We start from the raw sequence: 20303 nt of genomic DNA on the forward strand, positions 1-20303 counted from the left end.
GATTTCCTTTAAATAGTACAGACATTAAAAAAACTCCTTAAAAACTACATTCGTAACTATGATACAAAAATGGGTTTCAGATTTGAACACAACCTCTGTCTAAATCTTATTTTAAAGTAGCCAAAGGAAGTCCTGACCGCACAATCATCTCATACCACAAGGCGCAGGCATGTGTTTTTAACTACAAAGCTGCTTAAAGGTTAAAGAAAAGAAGAATCAATGTAAACAGGCAAATATCTAAGAACTTCATTTGGGCTGATGAAATAAAAACATTTTATTCCTTAAAGAAAAAAAAGATTTTGGAGTCAGAACCTAAATAAAGGACTCAGAGATATGTTAAATCCAGGGAAAAATAGCCACACCTGGAGGAGAAACCAACATGCACTAGTTTAGTGAGGATGTGTTCCTCTAACTTTGAGAGCCTCTTAAAATGAGGGAAAGCAGAAAAAACCGATAAAGAATGTGAATCCACGGCTTTCTTTCTGTGTAGCATCACCACTGCTTTACAATCCACAAGTAGCCAGTACTCACCACGATTTTCCATTACAGAGAATGAGGCCTGTCAATCACCGATTCCTAAAAAACAAAGGGTTGAGAATCATCAACAGCTCAAGACTTCCTGAGAATTACATTTCTAATGACTCATTACACATTAAAGTATCTCTACATTCAATAACTACCCTAACCCTAATGAACTTCATACATGAAAATAACTATAAAGAGCTACCTTAAATCTCACTTCAAGTAATTTTAGTATAATTATTATTTTTTTGTGCGTTGAAGCAAAAGAAACATACGCTGGGCAATCTCATGGGTGGTTTAGGGGTGGCAAAGATCCTAAGAAGAAGACTCGATGCATTTTTTCCTCATTTTTCCCACATCATAATGATGGCAGCTCCACTCTCCCTAACTCATCTGAAAGGCAAAAAAAGAAACCAAAGTTAGCCATTATATATATAGATATATATATATATATATATATATATATATATATATATATATATATATATATATATATATATATATATATATATATATATATATATATATAGAGGGTTTGGATCTAAAGATAATTTTTTAAATATAAATTCAAAGAAACTTAGACTGGTCCCTTCTAAATACCTCTAAAACTCACAAAAAAAACCCAACAAGTATATAATTAAATAAATAAAACAAATAAGCTTGCTGGATATAAAGAACAAATCAATAACAGGAGATATTCTTCTAAATAAAACAGCTCATGTAGATATTCTATCTGCAAAGAAAACTGTAACTCATCTCTGCAGTTGACTCACTCCTATTTGCTGTTTACTCTGAAATAATAAGGGTATAATAGAAATTTTAGCTGGCCAGAAAGATTGTCACAGCCAGCAGCCTATGCCCACATAATTCTATGAAATATCACAGAAACTGTTGGGATGAAAAAACAGTTTGAACATTCGGTCAAACTGGTTTAAATTCTGACATTTACTGCTTTTTTATTTTTTTTATATTTGCTAAATTACAAATGAATAGATTGAATTAACATTCAATAAAGTTATAAGTCATAATCTGAACCAATATTTATGGTTTCTGTTACAAGTTTGAGTTTCGGTCTGTGTTACAGAAGAAGAGGGGCCACCAGAACTCTAAGTTATTCAGCAATTATTAGCCCCATTTACACTACACTTTTCAAACTGTGCCCGATTGGTCTGAGCACGGTAACCGAGATAACTGTTGAGTGTAAATGGCATGCACAACTGAACCAGACTGCCAGAAACAACCAAAACCATGCTAAACTGGCTAAACTAGATCGTCACTAGGGCCCAGCACAGTTCAGGTCTGGCTCAGTTCTCAGATAACAAGTGCATGAGCAGACCGCATCATCTCCATACAGTCAGCCTCAGTAACCATGAAATTTCAGACATTTATAAAAATACAAGCTTCATACCCTGCCACAAGATTACCATTGATGATGACCACTGCTTAGCAGTGTGATGAACCTCAATGTCTGTCGTTGTGTCCTGCATCTGTAAGCCCTGATTAGACTATCGTTTGTCGTATCCACTTCCCAAAAGCCGACAAAAGCCATCCACCAAAGGCTGCCTTCTTCGCCTGACTCTCCGCAAACTTCCAGAATGTTATGGCTGTCGCCATGTTGATTTGCTTGTTTCCCTCTAAAGAGCAGTAGTATCATAAATCGTCAACAGGAGGCGAGGAACTTTGATAGTATGATGTGTAAATTGTCGTACAGCACCAAGCTCGGCACGGATCGGTTTTCGGAGGGTGGTGTAAATGAGGTTTCTTTATTTTTTGAAGCGTCAAATTCCAATTACTGTACCTCAAACAATGACAGTTAAAACTATGAAAACCCACATTGATGGACAGTGGATCTATAAAGGACATATAGAGCCTTAAATGGCCAAGCTCCATCTGATATCAGAGATCTGATTGTTCCTTATGTTCCTAACAGGGCACTTCGCTCTCAATCTGCAGGTTTACTAGTGGTTCCTAGAATTTCTAATAGTAGAATGGGAGGCAGATCTTTTAGTTATCAGGCTCCTCTCCTGTGGAACCAACTACCAGTTTTCGTCCATGGGGCAGACACCTTGTCTACTTTTAAGGGTAGGCTTAAAGCTTTCCTTTTTGATACAGCTTATAGTTAGAGTGGCTCAGGTTATCCTGAGCATCTCTATAGTTATGCTGCTATGGGCTTAGACTTCTGGAGGACACAGGGACCCCTATTTCATCCTTTTGCTTCATTATATTTCTATTCTCCCACTCTCTGCTTCTTTCTGTATGTCTGCTTCTGTTTCCTTGAACCTCAGTCGGCCTCGGCAGATGGCCGCTCACACTGAGCCTGGTTCTGCTACAGGTTTCTTGAGTTTTTCCTCTCCACTGTCACTACAAGCATGCTTAATTTGAGGTATTGCCTTCGAGTCATGTTGTGAATTTATTTGTTGAGGACTTATTATTTCATAACCTTTGAATGATAAGTTAATGAGTTAAAAATATAAGTTAACGTTAATGTTGATAACACAGTTCATGTTTGAAACCGTGGTTAAATTTGGGACTGCATTTATTTGTAGTTGTATTGAAGTGGACTCTATTACCCAGGATGCTCTAGGAGCAAAAAGAAAAAAAAAGAGTGTTGTTGAGCCGAGCTGACTGGCGCACGTTGTATGTTACTTTTTTCCTTCACCGTTCTTCACTAAAGTTAAACCAAATGAAACTGACCGTCTCGCTTCGTCATTTTTGGTTGTAAGTCACAAAATTTTTTGGTGCCGAAAACCCGGAAATATTAAGGAGATAATGGCTGACGAAGCTAGAAGCACCGAAGAGCAACCGAACGCTGAGGAACTACTGGTTGAAAGAGCGAAACGGAAGCGGCGGACAATACGGAGTTCCACAACGAAGGTGCTGAACCAGATTGACGGTGAAGTATCAAAGGAAGACCCGGACATTAACCGTGTGCGAGAGATGTTAGCCGTGTTGTCGGCGAAAGAGGACAGTTTGCGCGAGCTGGACCGCATAGCGGAGGAATACACGCCGCTGGACGCCATGGATGCGGAGATTGAACTCGCAGAGGAATACAGAGACCGTATCATCGAGATGAAGGCGCGGGCTCACCAAGTAATCCGTGCACAGGAGACTGTGAGTAAAGAGGACCCCCGACCTGCTCGGCTAAGTGACGTTAGCGCAAGCACCGCTGGCTCTCAGCGCAGCAACCCGACCGTACGACTGCCGAAACTTATGATTGAGAAATTCAACGGAGACGTAAGTTTATGGCAGGAGTTTTGGAGTCAGTATGAGACCGCTATTCACAACAATGAGGCTCTCTGCAGTAAAGAAAAGTTTACCTACCTGAAAACTTACCTCACTGGAACGGCTGCAAAGGCAGTAGCAGGGCTCACACTGACAGACAGTAACTATAATGCTGCAGTTGATATACTTCAAAGCAGATTCGGAAGGAAGGATCTTATTGTAAATGCCCACATGTCAAAGCTTTTGAATCTCACTCCTGTAAAGAAGTCATCCGATGTCAGTGCGCTGAGGCAGTTATATGATGACTGTGAAATTCAAATCAGAAGCCTAGAGTCACTGGGAGTAGTATCAGACACGTATGGAGGCATGTTATGTCCAATAATCCTCCAAATGCTGCCAGAGGACATGGCTCTTGAATACAGCCGACAGAGAGGAGAACAGGATGAGTGGAAGGTGCCAGATGTGCTAAAGTTTCTGCAGAGAGAGGTAAACAGCCGAGAGAGAGCTTTACAAATGACCAGATCATACAACCAGAGAGAGAATCAGTCTGCTCACAAAACATGCAGCAAATCATATTCAACCTGTGATGTGAAACTAAGGAAACCAAGCATGACATCTGCAGCTACACTACACGCTGCCAATGAGAAGACACAAAACTGCCTGTTCTGTGAGCGTGCTGAACACAAATCTGAAAGCTGCCCAGACCACCAGGTGGCAGCACGTAAAGAAAGGCTGAAGAAACTTGGCAGGTGTTTTATCTGTTTGGGACCCAAACACATTGCAAGGTTCTGCAGGTTAAAGGGCATGTCATGTGCCACATGTGGAGGCAGGCATCATGTGGCCATCTGTGAGAAAAATGAGGCTTCCACGCCTGTTGTTTCTGCCAACATGGACACTGTCATTTCCTCTGTAATTCCCCAAACAAAAAGGGGCAAAACTGAAACTGAGAACACTGTGCTGCTACAAACCGCCAAGGCATGGGTGGTAGGTCCCACAAGCAGGAAGATTGTTCGCTGCTTGCTGGATGGAGGCAGCCAGGGAAGCTTTGTGCATGAAAATGTGGTGAGGGCGCTGCAGCTACCTATTACCAGACAAGGGACGCTTACCCTCCACACATTTGGCTCCTCTGCTCCCACAACGGTGAAGCGTAACATAGTGAAGCTCAGCTTGGAAAATGTTTGGGATGGACAGCAAAGAATTGAAATAGAAGCAGTTGTGACCCCCAATGTGTGTACAGCATTGATGAAAGTTCCTGGTGAACACATTCAGAACGAAATGAGAAGAAAAGGGCTTCAACTCGCAGACTTCGCTGGTGGAGGTGATGAAACTGAACTTTCTGTGCTAATTGGCTCAGATTACTACTGGCAGATCGTATCAGGCCGAGTAGAAAGACTGACAGAGAGCCTGGTGGCGCTTGAGAGCACCTTTGGATGGGCAGTACAGGGCCCAGTGGCCATGTCCAGCATAACAGAGACAACATGCATGCATATTCAGCTCAGCAAGGATGCACAGATGGACAAACAGCTGCATGCATTTTGGGAGCTTGAGTCCCTGGGTATCACAAGCGAGAAATCTGAGAATCCAGATGATGTGGAAGCATTGCAGCGGTTTGAAGAAACCTCCATCTTTAAGGATGGGCGTTATCAAGTGGAGTTGCCATGGCGACAGACTCATCCTCCACTTCAAGACAATTACCGCATTGCAAAAAGGCGTCTTGAGAGTTTGAAAAGGAAACTACAAAGGGATGTTACGCTCTACAGCAGATACAATGATGTGGTGGAGGACTACTTAACACAAGGAATGGCTGAAGATGTCCCTAAGGAGTGTACACCACCACCAAGCAGTCGGATTTACTACTTACCCCACCATGCTGTACTGAGGGAGGATAAGGTGACAACGAAATTGCGAGTTGTCTTTGATGCTTCATCCCACGAAGATGGCAGTCCCTCACTAAATGACTGTCTCTTAACAGGTCCCAATTTGAATCCAGATCTGATGAGTGTTTTGATCAAGTTTAGACTGCATGAAATTGCATACATGGCAGACATTAAGAAGGCATTTTTACAGATTTCACTCTCAGAAGTAGACAGGGACTCTGTAAGATTTCTGTGGTTCACAGGCCCACCAACGGAGGATAATCTGCGTGTCCTCAGGATGACAAGAGTGGTGTTTGGAGCTTCATCCAGCCCATTTTTACTGGCTGCCACCATTAGGAAGCACCTGAGACAATATGAGGGTAAACACCCAGAAGTGATAGACATTGTCCGTTCCTCACTTTATGTGGATGACTTTATCTCAAGTGCAAAGGAGGTGGCAGAAGCTCAGGCAGTGACAACAACAGTCAAAAATATTATGTCTGCGGCAGGCATGGAGCTGTGTAAATGGATGACGAACTCTCCTGAGCTTAGAGAAAAATGGCAGGAGATCTCGTTGGATTGCACTGCACAGCCAGAAACACACGGGTCGGTCCTGAAGGTTCTAGGCCTGGTGTGGAGACCTGCCACTGATGATTTTGTGTTCGACCTCAGAGGGCTGCTTGACATTCTGAAGGTGAGAGAAAACACTAAAAGAAGTGTTCTGCAGTCTTCCGCTCGCATTTTTGACCCTCTTGGATTCTTGACCCCTTTCACAATCAGGATAAAATGTTTATTCCAAGAGATGTGGGAGAGGGGACTCAGATGGGATGAGGAGCTGCCGCCCGATTTGACTAAGAAGTGGCAACAGTGGTGTTCGGAGCTCCCCCAACTGCACCAGCTGTCAATCCCACGTTGGTATAGAACACACACACAACAGCCAAATGGTCAGGATCTAAAGCTGCATGTGTTTTGTGATGCAAGTGAAAGGGCTTACAGTGCAGTTGCTTATCTTCAGGGAGAAACGAGTGACGGAAAAGTGACCACAAGCCTCGTTGCATCCAAGTCCAGAGTGGCTCCACTGAAAAGAATGACGTTGCCACGGCTGGAGCTGATGGGAGCTGTAATAGCAGCCAGGCTGGGGAGCACCCTCAAGGAAACACTGCGGCTTGACAAGGCCCAGGTGAGACTATGGACAGACTCAATGATAGTGCTACACTGGATTCGCAGTTCTGCTCACAAGTGGAAACAGTTTGTAGCAAATCGAGTGACAGAAATTCAGACTCTAACAGATCCACAGTCATGGTCTCACTGTAAGGGAAAAACAAATCCAGCTGACCTTCCCACTAGAGGTCTAACAGTACAGGACTTGAAGCAGAGCACACTGTGGTGGAATGGTCCTTGTGCTTTGATATCACCTGATCAGTTAGAGAGCAGTCAGGAAGACATTCAGGAAGATGAGGTAAAGTCTGAGCTGAGATCCAAATATCAGCTTGTTGTACAGCTTGTTAATCAAGACACAAACTTCTTAAAACCTCCTTTGTGTCTAGAGAAGTACAGTAGACTGAAAACCGTGCTCCGAGTGACGGCTTGGATGAAAAGGTTTATCGCTAACGCCCGCTCAACTACAAAAATGAGTGGTGAACTGACAGCAGAAGAGCTGCATGAAGCAGGAAAATATTGGATAAAGGTTATTCAGAACCAGAGTTTCAGCTCCGAAATTCAATCGCTCAAAACAGGAAAATGCACACATGCAGACTCCAGAATCCGACAGCTGAAACCCTTTCTGGACCAAGATGAGCTGCTCAGTGTAGGAGGAAGGCTCCAGCATTCCGACTTCTCTTACAGAGAAAAACACCCATGGATTTTGCCCAGCAATCATAGATATACCGAAATGCTGGTACATTATCAACATGAGAAGGTAATGCATGCAGGGGTGCGAGACACTTTAGTGCAAACGAGAGAACAGTTTTGGATTTTGAGAGCACGGCAAGTAGTTAAGAAGGTGGTGTCAAGATGTGTATTTTGCAAAAGGTTCAAAGCAAAGGCTGGGCAACAGACAACAGCACCGCTGCCCAAGGACAGAATAACTGAGTCACCACCATTTGAGATCACAGGTGTGGACTTCGCAGGGCCACTCTATGTGAAGACACAGAACTCCATGACCAAGGCGTACATAGCGCTGTTCACTTGCGCTGTAACCAGAGCTGTGCATTTAGAACTGGTCTCAGACCTATCAACAGAGAACTTTCTGCTGGCACTGAAAAGGTTTGTCTCAAGAAGAGGATTATGCAAGGTGATCTATTCAGATAATGCCAAAACATTCAAGAGAGCTGATCAGGATCTGAAGGAACTCTGGAAAGGCATCAAAGATCCACAGCTACAAGAATTTTTCTCAGAGAAGGGCATCACCTGGCGGTTCATCGCTGAAAGAGCAGCCTGGTGGGGGGGATTCTGGGAAAGGCTTGTAAGGTCAGTCAAAGTAATTCTTAGGAAGGTGCTTGGCAGAGCTAAACTTGGCTTTGAAGAAGTGTGCACCATTCTAGCTGAAGCTGAAGCCATAATAAACTCGAGGCCACTCACTTACGTGCACAATGACGTGGATGAACCACAGCCGCTGACACCTTCTCACTTCTTGGTGGGTCAGAGACTGACTTGTTTACCCCCAAAGCCATTTCCAGCTGAAACAATCCATCCAACAGCAAATAAGGAGGAGATGACACGGAGGTGGCGCTACAGGCAGAGACTTATGACCAACTTCTGGAACAGATGGCGAAAAGAATATTTACTGGACTTGAAGTCAGCCCATCGCTGCGACTCCCAGCAGCCCTCTCTGCTGAAGGTGGGAGACGTTGTGCTAATCGGAGAGGATAATCTACCAAGACAGAGCTGGAAAATGGGGCGAATTCAAGAACTCTTCCCAGGACGTGATGGTCTTGTCAGGTCATGTGCTGTTCGAACATGTTCAGGCGCCCTTCTGCGGAGACCAGTTCAGTTGCTGTATTCTTTGGAAATTTAGATAAACTGTAGTTTATCGGGGGGGAGGATGTTGTGAATTTATTTGTTGAGGACTTATTATTTCATAACCTTTGAATGATAAGTTAATGAGTTAAAAATATAAGTTAACGTTAATGTTGATAACACAGTTCATGTTTGAAACCGTGGTTAAATTTGGGACTGCATTTATTTGTAGTTGTATTGAAGTGGACTCTATTACCCAGGATGCTCTAGGAGCAAAAAGAAAAAAAAAGAGTGTTGTTGAGCCGAGCTGACTGGCGCACGTTGTATGTTACTTTTTTCCTTCACCGTTCTTCACTAAAGTTAAACCAAATGAAACTGACCGTCTCGCTTCGTCATTTTTGGTTGTAAGTCACAACAAGTCAATGAGATCAACTGGTTTTCCTTAAAAAGAAAACTTTGAATCAGTTTGACTGGATGATCTGGTGAACTGTAAAGTGCCTTGAGATGACCTGTGTTGTGAATTGGCGCTCTATAAATAAACTAAATTTAATTTAATTTAACTGGAGAACATGAATTATTTGTTCCAGTTTAGGGTGAAGAGCTGGAAACTGGAACTTTCTTCCATACAGTTTATTCAAGTTTATTCAAAGCCACTGTAACTTGATTTATCTCTGAAACACTAGAAGTTCCTGCTTCAGCTCTGGCTGTCATTACTATATCATTTATGATTTAGTGCTATACTAATAAACAAGGTATTAAAACAACCATTAGTTCCTGCTGTCGGCATGATAGAATAACTAAAAAGTGGAGTAAAGAACATTGTGTCCTTCCCAATGTTTGGCACTTGTGGCAAAGGTGCGTAAAGTACATCCTTATAAATCCATCCATCACTCCAGTGGAACATTGGAACATTAAATCAGAGATAATTTTCCCTCATTACCAAGCTGCTCACTGTGCGCACTGATTGCATTAGCTCAGGTCTGGTTTGGCACAGATCAATTTTTTTTTTTTTTTTTTTTTTTTTGTAAGCAATTCCTAAATTATACAGCTTTTAACAGAAATCTGTCTTACTTGAAAAATATTATCTGTTCTTCTTACCTTACATGGTCTATTATCATGGAAGGTCAGAGAATAAACAATGCCCGGGTGAGTAACTTTTGTGCTCCTCCATTTAATTGTAATGGTCAACAAATTCTGCTTCATCCGACTGACATGTCCTAGGGTCCTTTTTTCCCACCTGTTTTACAGGAAATATTAAGGATGCAATAATTGTTGCATATGATGAAAAGGAAATTTTAATAATATTTTTAAACTGAATCATTGTATTTGTTTAAAAGCTACTCTAGAGACTTATTTCTTTATTTTTTTTTGCAAATCTTCAAGTATTACTAATGAAAGTGCAGCATATATTTATTTAACTAGTATACAGATGTATATGGAGGTGTATACTATAGAGTACACACACTAATACATCCAAGTATATATGTATACTATACATTCAAACTAGGCCTGAAACAATTGATCGGATTAATGTGGATTAATCAATTATTGAACAACTAATTTAGTAATCTATTAATCGTTAACTGGAGTATAATGACTCTAAAACATGCCTTTAGCTGACAGAGCGACCCACTTAGAGCAGTAATTATACCAAGATTGTGCAAAAAAATATATAAAGGTTTTGCATTTAAGATGAAAAAGAAACAATTCTGTCGATATGCTCTATCCAGAACTCCTCAAATGGAAAAGTTTCAGTTTTACCTTGTGAAACTTAAACTTGTTAATTTTGTAAAAAAGTCTTCTTTAAAGAATCTTTGGCTATTATTATTAATCGAAAAAATAATAAAAAGATTAATCGATTTGCTAAATATTATTAAGTTGCAGCCCTAATTCCAACAAAATCTAAAGCAAAATTCAGTCAGTCTCCTCTAAAATTACAGCCCAAGTTCACTATTTATCTTAAACTAACTTATTTGACCAGATTACTGGTCCAACCAACATCTCTGTGGTTAACTTGTGGGAAAGTTTGATTTTCAGTGCCAAGATGATACAAAAGTCCCCTTAGACTCTGCTTCAAGCCTGCTAGCACATGAGGCCATCTCATAACTATAACTGTAATCAGGGCTCAGTGTCCTAACAGACTACAGCTGCATCTGTCAAAGGATTGATGATCATACAAAGCTCTGAAACAAGACTCTTGATTTTGGTCTTCTCTATTCCTCATTATTAAAGCCTGTTTAAAGGTGGGGTCAAAGGTGAACTTCCGTCTTAAAAGAAGAAGCCAGAGTTAACAACAATCAAACAGGACTGCGTTCCGAAGTGCATGCGCTGAAAATGCAATTATAGGACTTATCGCCTGAAGGAGAACCTTAAACAGTGAAAATGAGATGGTCTATATCAAATTTAGAAACAACCTTAATCTCACCTCAACCACAGAAAGCCATAGAACCACTCACTCTTTGTAATAACACCAATGACAGCATTTCAAATCTGACCAGCAAACACAACACACAGCAATTTTGGTTCATTTTAAACAAAAAATCAATTTCTTACTTATTGCTTTTATTATTTAAAAACATAATAGTTCAATATGACCACAACCACAAGATGCGTCTAAAATGATACGCTGTTTTTTTTTTTTTTTTTTTTTACAAGATTCCTTATTTTTACATGTACTATATGAGGGCAGTTCTAAAAAAAACTTTTATGCATTACTAAACATTAAGACACTGAGCATATTGTGTGGAACATCACGCTTGGTCTAATCCACTGTTCCACTTATGAGGCCCCTGTGTTGTAAAGGGTGTCTGTATTAGGAATAGAGTACATAATGTAGTGTTTTAATGAATCATGGCTTTTATATCATTTTTTATGCTCCTTATTTTGAACATATTTCAGGATCAGCAAACCAGACATGGAAAGGTTAAAGATTCTCATTAAATGGTAACCTTGGCTAAAAAAGAAGCATGGTTTCTCTACATTTGTTCCTGCTAAACTGCACTTTTAGATGAGGGTTATCTTAATAAAAATGATAGGAGCTGATTTTTACTTTCTGCATGTTGGTTTTTCCATGTCTATTTCCACTTTTAAGTAAAAGGGACTGTCTTTCGGCCAGCCCACTGGCAGTGCACTACTACAGGTGCTGGTCATAAAATTAGAATATCATGAAAAAGTAGATTGATTTCAGTAATTCCATTTAAAAAGTGAAACTTGTATATTATATTCATACATTACATACAAACTCATATATTTCAGATGTTTATTTTGTTTAATTTTGATGATTACAAATGACAACAAATGAAAATCTCAAATTCATCATATCAGAAAATTAGAATATTGTGAAAAGGTTCAAAATTGATGGCCCCTGGTGCCACACTCTAATCAGCTAATTAACTCAAACCACCTGCAAAAGCCTTTAAATGGTCTTTCAGTCTAGTTCTATAGGCTACACAATCATGGGGAAGACTGCTGACTTGACAGTTGTCATAAAGACGACCATCGACACCTTGCACAAGGAGGGCAAGACACAAAAGGTCATCGCTAAAGAGGCTGGCTGTTCACAGAGCTCAGTGTCCAAGCACATTAATAGAGAGGCGAAGGGAAGGAAAAGATGTGGTCGAAAAAAGTGTACAAGCAAGAGAGATAACCGCACCCTGGAGAGGATTGTGAAACAAAACCCCTTCAAAAATGTGGGGGAGATTCACAAAGAGTGGACTGCAGCTGGAGTGAGTGCTTCAAGAACCACCACACACAGACGTATGAAAGACATGGGTTTCTGCTGTCGCATTCCTTGTGTCAAGCCACTCTTGAACCACAGACAGCGTCAGAAGCGTCTTGCCTAGGCTAAAGAGAAACAGGACTGGACTGCTGGTGAGTGGTCCAAAGTCATGTTCTCTGATGAAAGTAAATTTTGCATTTCCTTTGGAAATGAAGGTCCCAGAGTCTGGAGGAAAAGAAGAGAGGCACTTCATCCACGTTGCTTGAAGTCCAGTGTAAAGTTTCCACAGTCAGTGATGGTTTGGGGTGCCATGTCAGGTCAACGCAGCCACATACCAGGAAGTTTTAGAGCACTTCATGCTTCCTGCAGCTGACCAACTTTTTGGAGATGCAGATTTCATTTTCCAACAGGACTTGGCACCTGCACACAGTGCCAAAGCTACCAGTACCTGGTTTAAGGACCATGGTATCCCTGTTCTTAATTGGCCAGCAAACTCTCCTGACCTTAACCCCATAGAAAATCTATGGGGTATTGTGAAGAAGAAGATGCAATACACCAGACCCAACAATTCAGAAGAGCTAAAAGCCACTATTAGAGCAACCTGGGCTATCATAACACCTGAGCAGTGCCACAGACTGATCGACTCCATGCCACGCCGCATTGCTGCAGTAATACAGGCCAAAGGAGGCCCAACTAAATACTGAGTGCTGTACATGCTCATACTTTTCATGTTCATACTTTTCAGTTGGCCAACATTTCTATAAATCCTTTGTTTTTATTGGTCTTCAGTAATATTCTAATTTTCTGATATGATGAATTTGAGATTTTCATTTGTTGTCATTTGTAATCATCAAAATTAAACAAAATAAACATCTGAAATATATGAGTTTGTATGTAACGTATGAATATAATATACAAGTTTCACTTTTTAAATGGAATTACTGAAATCAATCTACTTTTTCATATTCTAATTTTATGACCAGCACCTGTAAATATGGATGCAGGGGAAGCATTGTGACACCCTATGGGTGTTTTCAAACAAGGAAAAGCCTTTAGGAGTCTGTTTAGACTCCTAAGTCTGTTTAGACTCCTAAAGGCACCTCTAAAAGTGGGTCTCTATGTAGTTATTTGGTGGTATACTGTAGCTTTTTCAATAGTAACTGATGCTTACCTATCTGTGATGACACAAGAACCAAAGTTCAATGCTATAACAGTTCCTTAAATTGATTAAATGCTTATTGGTTGACAGCAGATCAGTTGCAGATGCTTATAGCTTTTAGCATGCTGAGGTAAGTGCATCTTCATTAGAACACCAACACAGTATAGGAAGTGATAAAACGCCTATATAGTTAGGTGATTGGCGCAATATGTGAGACATAATTGTGTCCGACGATATCCATGAGAAAAATGCAACCTGCTGGAGAGAGATGTCCTGAAAGGCTAACCAGATAGAGAATATAGAACCACAAAAAACTGGATGGATGGACGGACGAACGGATGGATAAATATATCTATATCTATGCATTTCATCTGCATAGATAGATTTTTCTATGCAGATGAAATACGACGCAGATATGCAATAGAAGGACGGGGTATTAGAATGAAAATGTACTTCTCTTTTCACCACAGGGGAAGCTGGAAACAGGCAGATGCATTTGTGGTCTAAGATTGCATTTTTTTTAACTCCCGCCTGCCACGGCCTTGGCTGGATGACTCAAAATAATCGGGGAGAGTGGTGAGTGTTTCACAGAAAGAACAAAAAGTATCCCTGGACTCTGACAGTAAAAGCCGATTAAAGGCAGTGAACGGGTAGAACTACAAAATAAGACAAGCTTTCTGAACAGTTCGGCTCCCTTTCATGCATTGAATAAACAGAAGTTGTCCAAGGTTGCTGCTTGTGAGCTACAACACAGAGAAAACAAAGGCAGTCATAGTCTAATCAAATATTAGTGTTTCATTTTTTACCACACTCAATGCCAGAAACAGAAGGAAAAGGGATGTTGATTGTCTAGTTCCCCTTTGAGTTGTGAACCGTCAGTCTACCTCTGTCACGTATTTTTCTACTGCATGGAAGTCATGAGACTGTCCAAACTGTTTAGCTAAAAGACTTACATGCAGACGGCTTCAAACTTCACCACAGGACCGTTAGTAGTCTAGAACAAACAGATCGAAGAAGAAACATCCAGCTAATGACACCAACTTCCAATTAGGACTTAATTAGTCTGACAGAAAAGAATAAATGAGCCATCCTTTTGTCCAAACATCATCAGTCACTAACCCATGCTATAATTGACTATAGCCCCAACAGAAAGAGAGTGAAGGCTTGTTTTAAAACTTACATTATCGAATCACATCCTTTTACAGCTTCAGAGCAGATTCTGTCTTTTTTCCTTTCCTTTGCAAAACTCACGCTCCGAAATAGGAGGCACCAAGCAGGTATGAGAAAGCAGCCGCTTCAGACCACGTAGAGGTCCCAACTGTGAAATCTTCTGTGCAGCGCACACACCCTCACTGGCAAGTCTTACTAGTTTTGATTCAATTACAACAGGAGCAGAAACGGCAGCAGCTGGCTGGGTTATATGGCATCTTTAAATAGCAGTTTGCTTCTAACTCCAGGGCTCAGAAAAAAAAAAAAACCCAGATGGAAACACAAATTAAGTTCACACTTAAACACCCCCCACATGCTCTATGGTATGAAACTTTAACTAAATTAACAAAGGTTAAAGTTACCTGTAACGGGTTAACTAAAAGACTCGTTAAGTCCAGTCATGAGACGTTCATCAAAAGTCCACCATGTCAGAGCTGCAGACCCTTTACTGCTAAATGAATCTAACGGCACAGTTTCTTCATCTAGCTTCAAAATGGACGGACAAGGCCGTCTGTTCCGATTCCGTGCTGGGCCAGCGTCACCACTGAGCCTGCCCCAGAAAAGCGCCACTCACCACAGGGACCAGTGGCCCACTTTTACAAGGAGCCCAAAACGCTAAACTTTTCCTCCTCAGTGTCCCTCCAACTGGTGAGTAAGCTGTGCTGCAGGATGGCAAACCAGAACACACCTCAATCAGGCACCAGACAGTATGGGACTGTCACGGTACAACAACCTTGATTAAAAATACAATAATTTCTAAGGCCTTTAGTCAGTGAAACCCCACAATCACATTGCTTTAATTTGCAACAGAAACAAATCAAGCTTTACTGCCTCTATTAAACATCAGTGAATCAGTCAATCAGCCAAAGATTAAATTAGACCAATTTTCCTTTGCTTGGCTCTCATCAATTATAAGCAGGTAAAACCCTGAAAATGATCACTTGTTCAATTATTTTTTTCCTATTTGTGGAATTCTTTTAAACTTGGAATTTGCAAATTATTTCTTTTATGAAACACATGGCTGCAGTTGCTTGACTTTTACAATTCAAGGAGCCCCTTTTAATCTTGCTCCTGGTCAGTTTAAATTGTCTAAAACTGCAAAATTATAGAGATTGACTTAATAGAAGTACAAGCCAAAAATTTGTGTAAAAGTTAGTTTATTACTGTTTATAGACATAAGATCAGAGAAAAATAACAACAAAGACAGATTTCTTTGAATGGAACATTCCCTAAATAAAGATAAACAATAAGTTGTTTGTTGCCTAATGGCAAATGTGGGAAATCTTTGCAGATATAACGTGAAAACACACAGAAAACAAAATTAAAACTAGACTTTCTATTATTTTATTTTTAAAAGTTGATCAGAGGGTCTAAAGGAGGGCCTAAAGAATACCATATTTTCAAGCACAAGATTGGTTTGTGTTATACCATTAGAAAAAAGGAGATGCAATAAAAAAAAAATATATAATTTCATCTATAAGTTGCAATAAATACACATGTATTCTTACTAAAAGGTAAAGTAATTTGCTATGAATTGGAGTGAGTGATGATGATGAGACCGCATCCAACAGGCTTAACAACACAGTTATGTGAATTCTTGCAAACACCTGGCAACTATTATTATATTTCAGTCCCCTATTATAACAATATTGCAGACACTGACAGCGCTATAAATTATAAATATAGTTAATATTATCACAGAACTTTGTGTCAAAATAATCTAAACTATCCATAAAGAGTTAAGGACTACTATCCTTCCGTTTTAATACCAGAGAAAATATTGATATTGATCATTTTCCTTTCTTCTTAGTAATGGGGAAAAGTAAAGGTTATCTTTCAGCTAGCTGGCGGACAGTGTGCAGCAGCTGGAGAATGAGCAACACTAATCTCTTAAACCATATCCTGCCCATTGCTAATGAAAAAGCACAATAAACCCAACTATACCCACACTGTACCATGCAAACATGTAAAGTTTGCAATCAATCGCTGCTCCCTGCCCAGTGACTGCTCTGTGGAGAAGAAAGGGAGGGAGGGGGTGGACTGGAGACATTTAACTGAGAGCTTCTGGAGGAATCTCCTCATCTATGGTCTAACAGAATCAATCAAACCCAGCTGACAGCTTAACCATGGCGGTTGGCTCTTAATGGCCCATTAAAGAGAGGACTTTCAATGGGAAGTGGGAAGAGCTGCAGCACAAGGCAGCTTTTTATTTTTTCTTGGGAGAGCAAATTAAGTTTGGGGGGGTATTAAAGTTTAGACAACCAGAGGAAATGCAGTGCTGACACACAGGGGTCTCACATGTCACAGCCCAACCTGTTTCATATACAAACAAAAACAATCAGTGTTTGGCTGGTTTGCTTTCTAACAGGAATTGATAGCTTATGAATTGGCAAACTGATTTTTAATAATTTATTGTATTTTCCTAATAGCAATTTCTTTAAATCTCTTGGTAAATGAATATATTTATATTCATCATCGAAAAGAGATAGGCGGGTTGTATTAAAAAACGAGTAAAGATTAACAACATTATGTTGAGATTCAAAACCAAACGCATATATTTTACAATCGTTAACCAGTCGATTTACATCAATCTCGGTTTAATCCCGGTTAGAGAGAAACACCTTACCTGAGGCGCTCCCTCGGTCTACCGCGTTGAAAGCATCAGATTCAGCGGTAGAGGCTCCGCGGATGCTCTGTGCTCCTGCGCCGGTGGATGCAGCTCAGAGGAAAAACAGACAGGTGTTGTGTCGATCTTGGTTCTCCTGTCAAAACGAGTTACTCCGCTTGCTGCGCTTCTACACGGACGCGGTGCAATGGTGCGTTCAAGCGCAGCTGGTAATCTACAGAATCTATTGAAATAACGTCAAATTATGGACTCTACACAATCCAGTAATCAGTTTTCGTTCACGTTTATTAAACATTGATCATACTTGATAAATATCGTATAGTTTATAGTTTTTTTATTACAATTTTCCACAAATTGTGAAGCCTCTTGGGACTTTTAAAGTGGCTTTGCTTTAGATTCTTCTCAGGCTTTGCTTACTTCGCTGTCCTTTCTGTGTTTTTCTTTCAGTTACTTTCCTTCAACGTGCTTATACAAATTAGGACAGCAAGCTTCTATGGCCATCAGTTTCTGTGGCATAACCTCTCTGTGAACAGAAAGGAAAATGAAGGTGTCATTAAAGGGAAACGCTGTTTTTTTTTTTACATTGGCCCTTGATTTTACGTTATCACATCATGTTCTACTCACCCATATGAGTTTTGTGTCATTTGAAGCTGTTCTGAAGATATTCCATTTGGTTATATCCATGTAAATAAACTAAACAGCTCATAATTTATTCTTTATGGTACGCCAGCATTCATAACATGTAGGCGAATAACTGTCCTCACTGTAAATGATAAATAGATAAATTATAAATTATGAACAGTTTAGTTTGATTACTTATACCCTAACGGAATATCTTTAGAACAGCTCCAAATGACACAAACCTCATATTGATGAGTAGAACATGATGTAACAACGTAAAAATCAAGGGCCCAATGTAAAAAAAACGGCATTTCGCTTTAACTCTAATGGAGCACTGTGAAATCAGCTGTCTTCCTCTTGACTGTGTGGCATTACTTAACATTTCTGTATTCAAATTTTCAATAGAACAAAATATATTTATATTCTCTACAATGGCCTAACTATCAGTAAGCAGAGACTGCAGTTGCTTAGGGGCCCCCAACCTCTTAGAGGCCCCGTCACTGACACGTGGTTGGACCCCTACACAATTGTGGAATAGGACTCTTTGCAGATGTAATGGACGAAAAATTCTCTTAAACCCACCTGATACTAGGTAGATTGACCGGACCTTATTTATGGCAGATTTCAACAGGATGATAAGCCGTTTAAACACGACACCAATAGCAAAGCAGACAGTGGTACTTTTAATTACAATGTTAATAACTGTGTATAGTTCATTAGATGGTTGGTAAAAAAAATATAGGCTACTCATATAATATGTTTCAAACTGCAATAAAGATCTAAAAAGAACGATGTATTTGAGTATTCTATTTTTTAAAATATGACTTGGAATTATTATTTAAAAAAAATCAGCAATTAATGCCTTAACAAAACCCCTGTTTCACATCATGAATTACTAGAAACAACTTTCAGTCTCAGGACATAGAAATAAATCACCCATTAATAGTCTTCCTTTGTGTTAAACTATCAACTTATGCTGTCCATGATGCAAAATAAATCATATTATTTAATACACATGTGCTTCATTAACTATTGTCCTAAATAATAATTATATACTATTTTAAAGGGAGCCTTGAGAGGGTTAACCAGACAAATTGTTTTTGTCACATTGGGACATTTTATAAAACTATGATTTTATATAATTAAAATCGTTTTAAAAAATATTACGTATGTGGGGAATTTTTATGGCTATAGAAGCTGATAAAATCTGTGGTTAGTTGTTTTAACATGAATAATCTAGTAGATGTGGAGTAATTGAACGCATCAGCACCCCCTCCCCCGTGGCCGTAAAACGCCGTGTAGAGGCGCACGTCTTAATCGTCAACGCAGAACTGGTGGAGGGGCAATCTCGAAGCTGGAACTGGATTCGCCTGAACACTGAGGTAAAGTCTGCCAGCAGGGAAAATACAGCAGCTTCCGGTTAAATATATCCAAACAAAAGCAGGTGTTTGCACAAAAGCATTAAATTGACTTCGTTGGCGCATTCTCGCCTTCACAAACAAGCTGCAAAACGAGCGTCTGCATATCTGTCAATGCAACTAATACTTATGGGTAAACAACACAGCACTCTTTCCCTGCACCGATCACATGCAAGGCCTATGCATTCTGATAGTGATCAAACAGAGACCCCGAGGGTGAGTTTATCGACACACTCCCTCCAACATCCTGCTGATCACACCGATCCTTTGTTGCGCCTCAGCGCTATGCAGGAGCCCCAGCAGACAGAGAGCACCGCTGTTCTCTGCCTTCTGCAGATCCGTGCAGCAGCATCGCAGCGCAGACATGAACCCCACTCTCTTTGCCTGTCGGCAAACTTGCAGCATCGCAACTTGTAGGTTATTGTCTGCAGAGGAAAACCAAACTCACCCGGCTGGTTCTTTCATCCCCCTTCAGACTCCCCCTCTCCTCCTCTCTGATTGAAGTTAAACCTCATTTAAAAATAGCAATCCGGTCATTTTCCTCACACTTTCTCCCCCCATTCCAACACCCGGCCAAACATTTCAGGTCCTTCCCGGAAACCATCCCTGCTCTAGCATCTCGGTAGTGGTAGTTTTTCCTGGAAGATGCAGCTGACCGGTTCGCAGCGCAGAAGCGAGCCCCCCTCTTTGCCGCGGGGACTTCAGTTCCCACCATGCATTGCAGTGCATTGATCCAGGGGAAGAGGCTTGGATGAATGGGTGGGGGAGCATACCGTTATATGGAGCACCAGCTCTGCGCCTGTTTTCCCTCACCCGCTTTTCTAAAAACATGTTTGAAAACTTCTTCAGTCTCACTAACAATGGCGTAGCAGAGACTGCAGTTGCCTAGGGGCCCCCGACCTCTTAGGGCCCCCTTAACTGACACCTGGTAGGCCCCCTACCAATTTATGGAGCAGGAAGTTTCATTGCATATGTAATAGTGCGGGGGAAAAAA

General features: G+C 40.6%; 2 protein-coding genes across 4 annotated transcripts in view; one reads left to right on the plus strand and one right to left on the minus strand.

The window, feature by feature from the left end:
- phactr4b (phosphatase and actin regulator 4b) overlaps positions 1–19977 on the minus strand; it is a 53851-nt gene extending 33874 nt beyond the window's left edge. The window contains exons 1-3 of one of the 3 annotated variants that reach the window (XM_038285409.1): positions 19758–19977; positions 798–915; positions 532–576 (exon numbers count right to left, since the gene is read on the minus strand). In XM_038285409.1, the coding sequence (XP_038141337.1) occupies positions 532–544 (13 nt within the window). In that variant the 5' untranslated portion in view covers positions 545–576; positions 798–915; positions 19758–19977. Of the gene's footprint in view, positions 1–531; positions 577–797; positions 916–17270; positions 17417–19757 lie in introns of those variants that run through there. The other 2 variants (XM_038285410.1, XM_038285411.1) reach the window with 2 other exon arrangements.
- LOC119783762 lies at positions 3805–6569 on the plus strand. Its single transcript, XM_038285413.1, has 2 exons — positions 3805–6294; positions 6381–6569. Exons 1-2 carry the CDS (start codon positions 3976–3978, stop codon positions 6429–6431), a joined length of 2370 nt encoding a protein of 789 aa, XP_038141341.1. The 5' UTR covers positions 3805–3975; the 3' UTR covers positions 6432–6569.
- Positions 19978–20303: the final 326 nt, after the last annotated feature.

Source organism: Cyprinodon tularosa, unplaced genomic scaffold (assembly GCF_016077235.1).
Source record: "Cyprinodon tularosa strain WSP-4 unplaced genomic scaffold, ASM1607723v1 ctg210, whole genome shotgun sequence".
In the NCBI taxonomy this organism is placed as follows: Eukaryota; Metazoa; Chordata; class Actinopteri; order Cyprinodontiformes; family Cyprinodontidae; genus Cyprinodon; species Cyprinodon tularosa.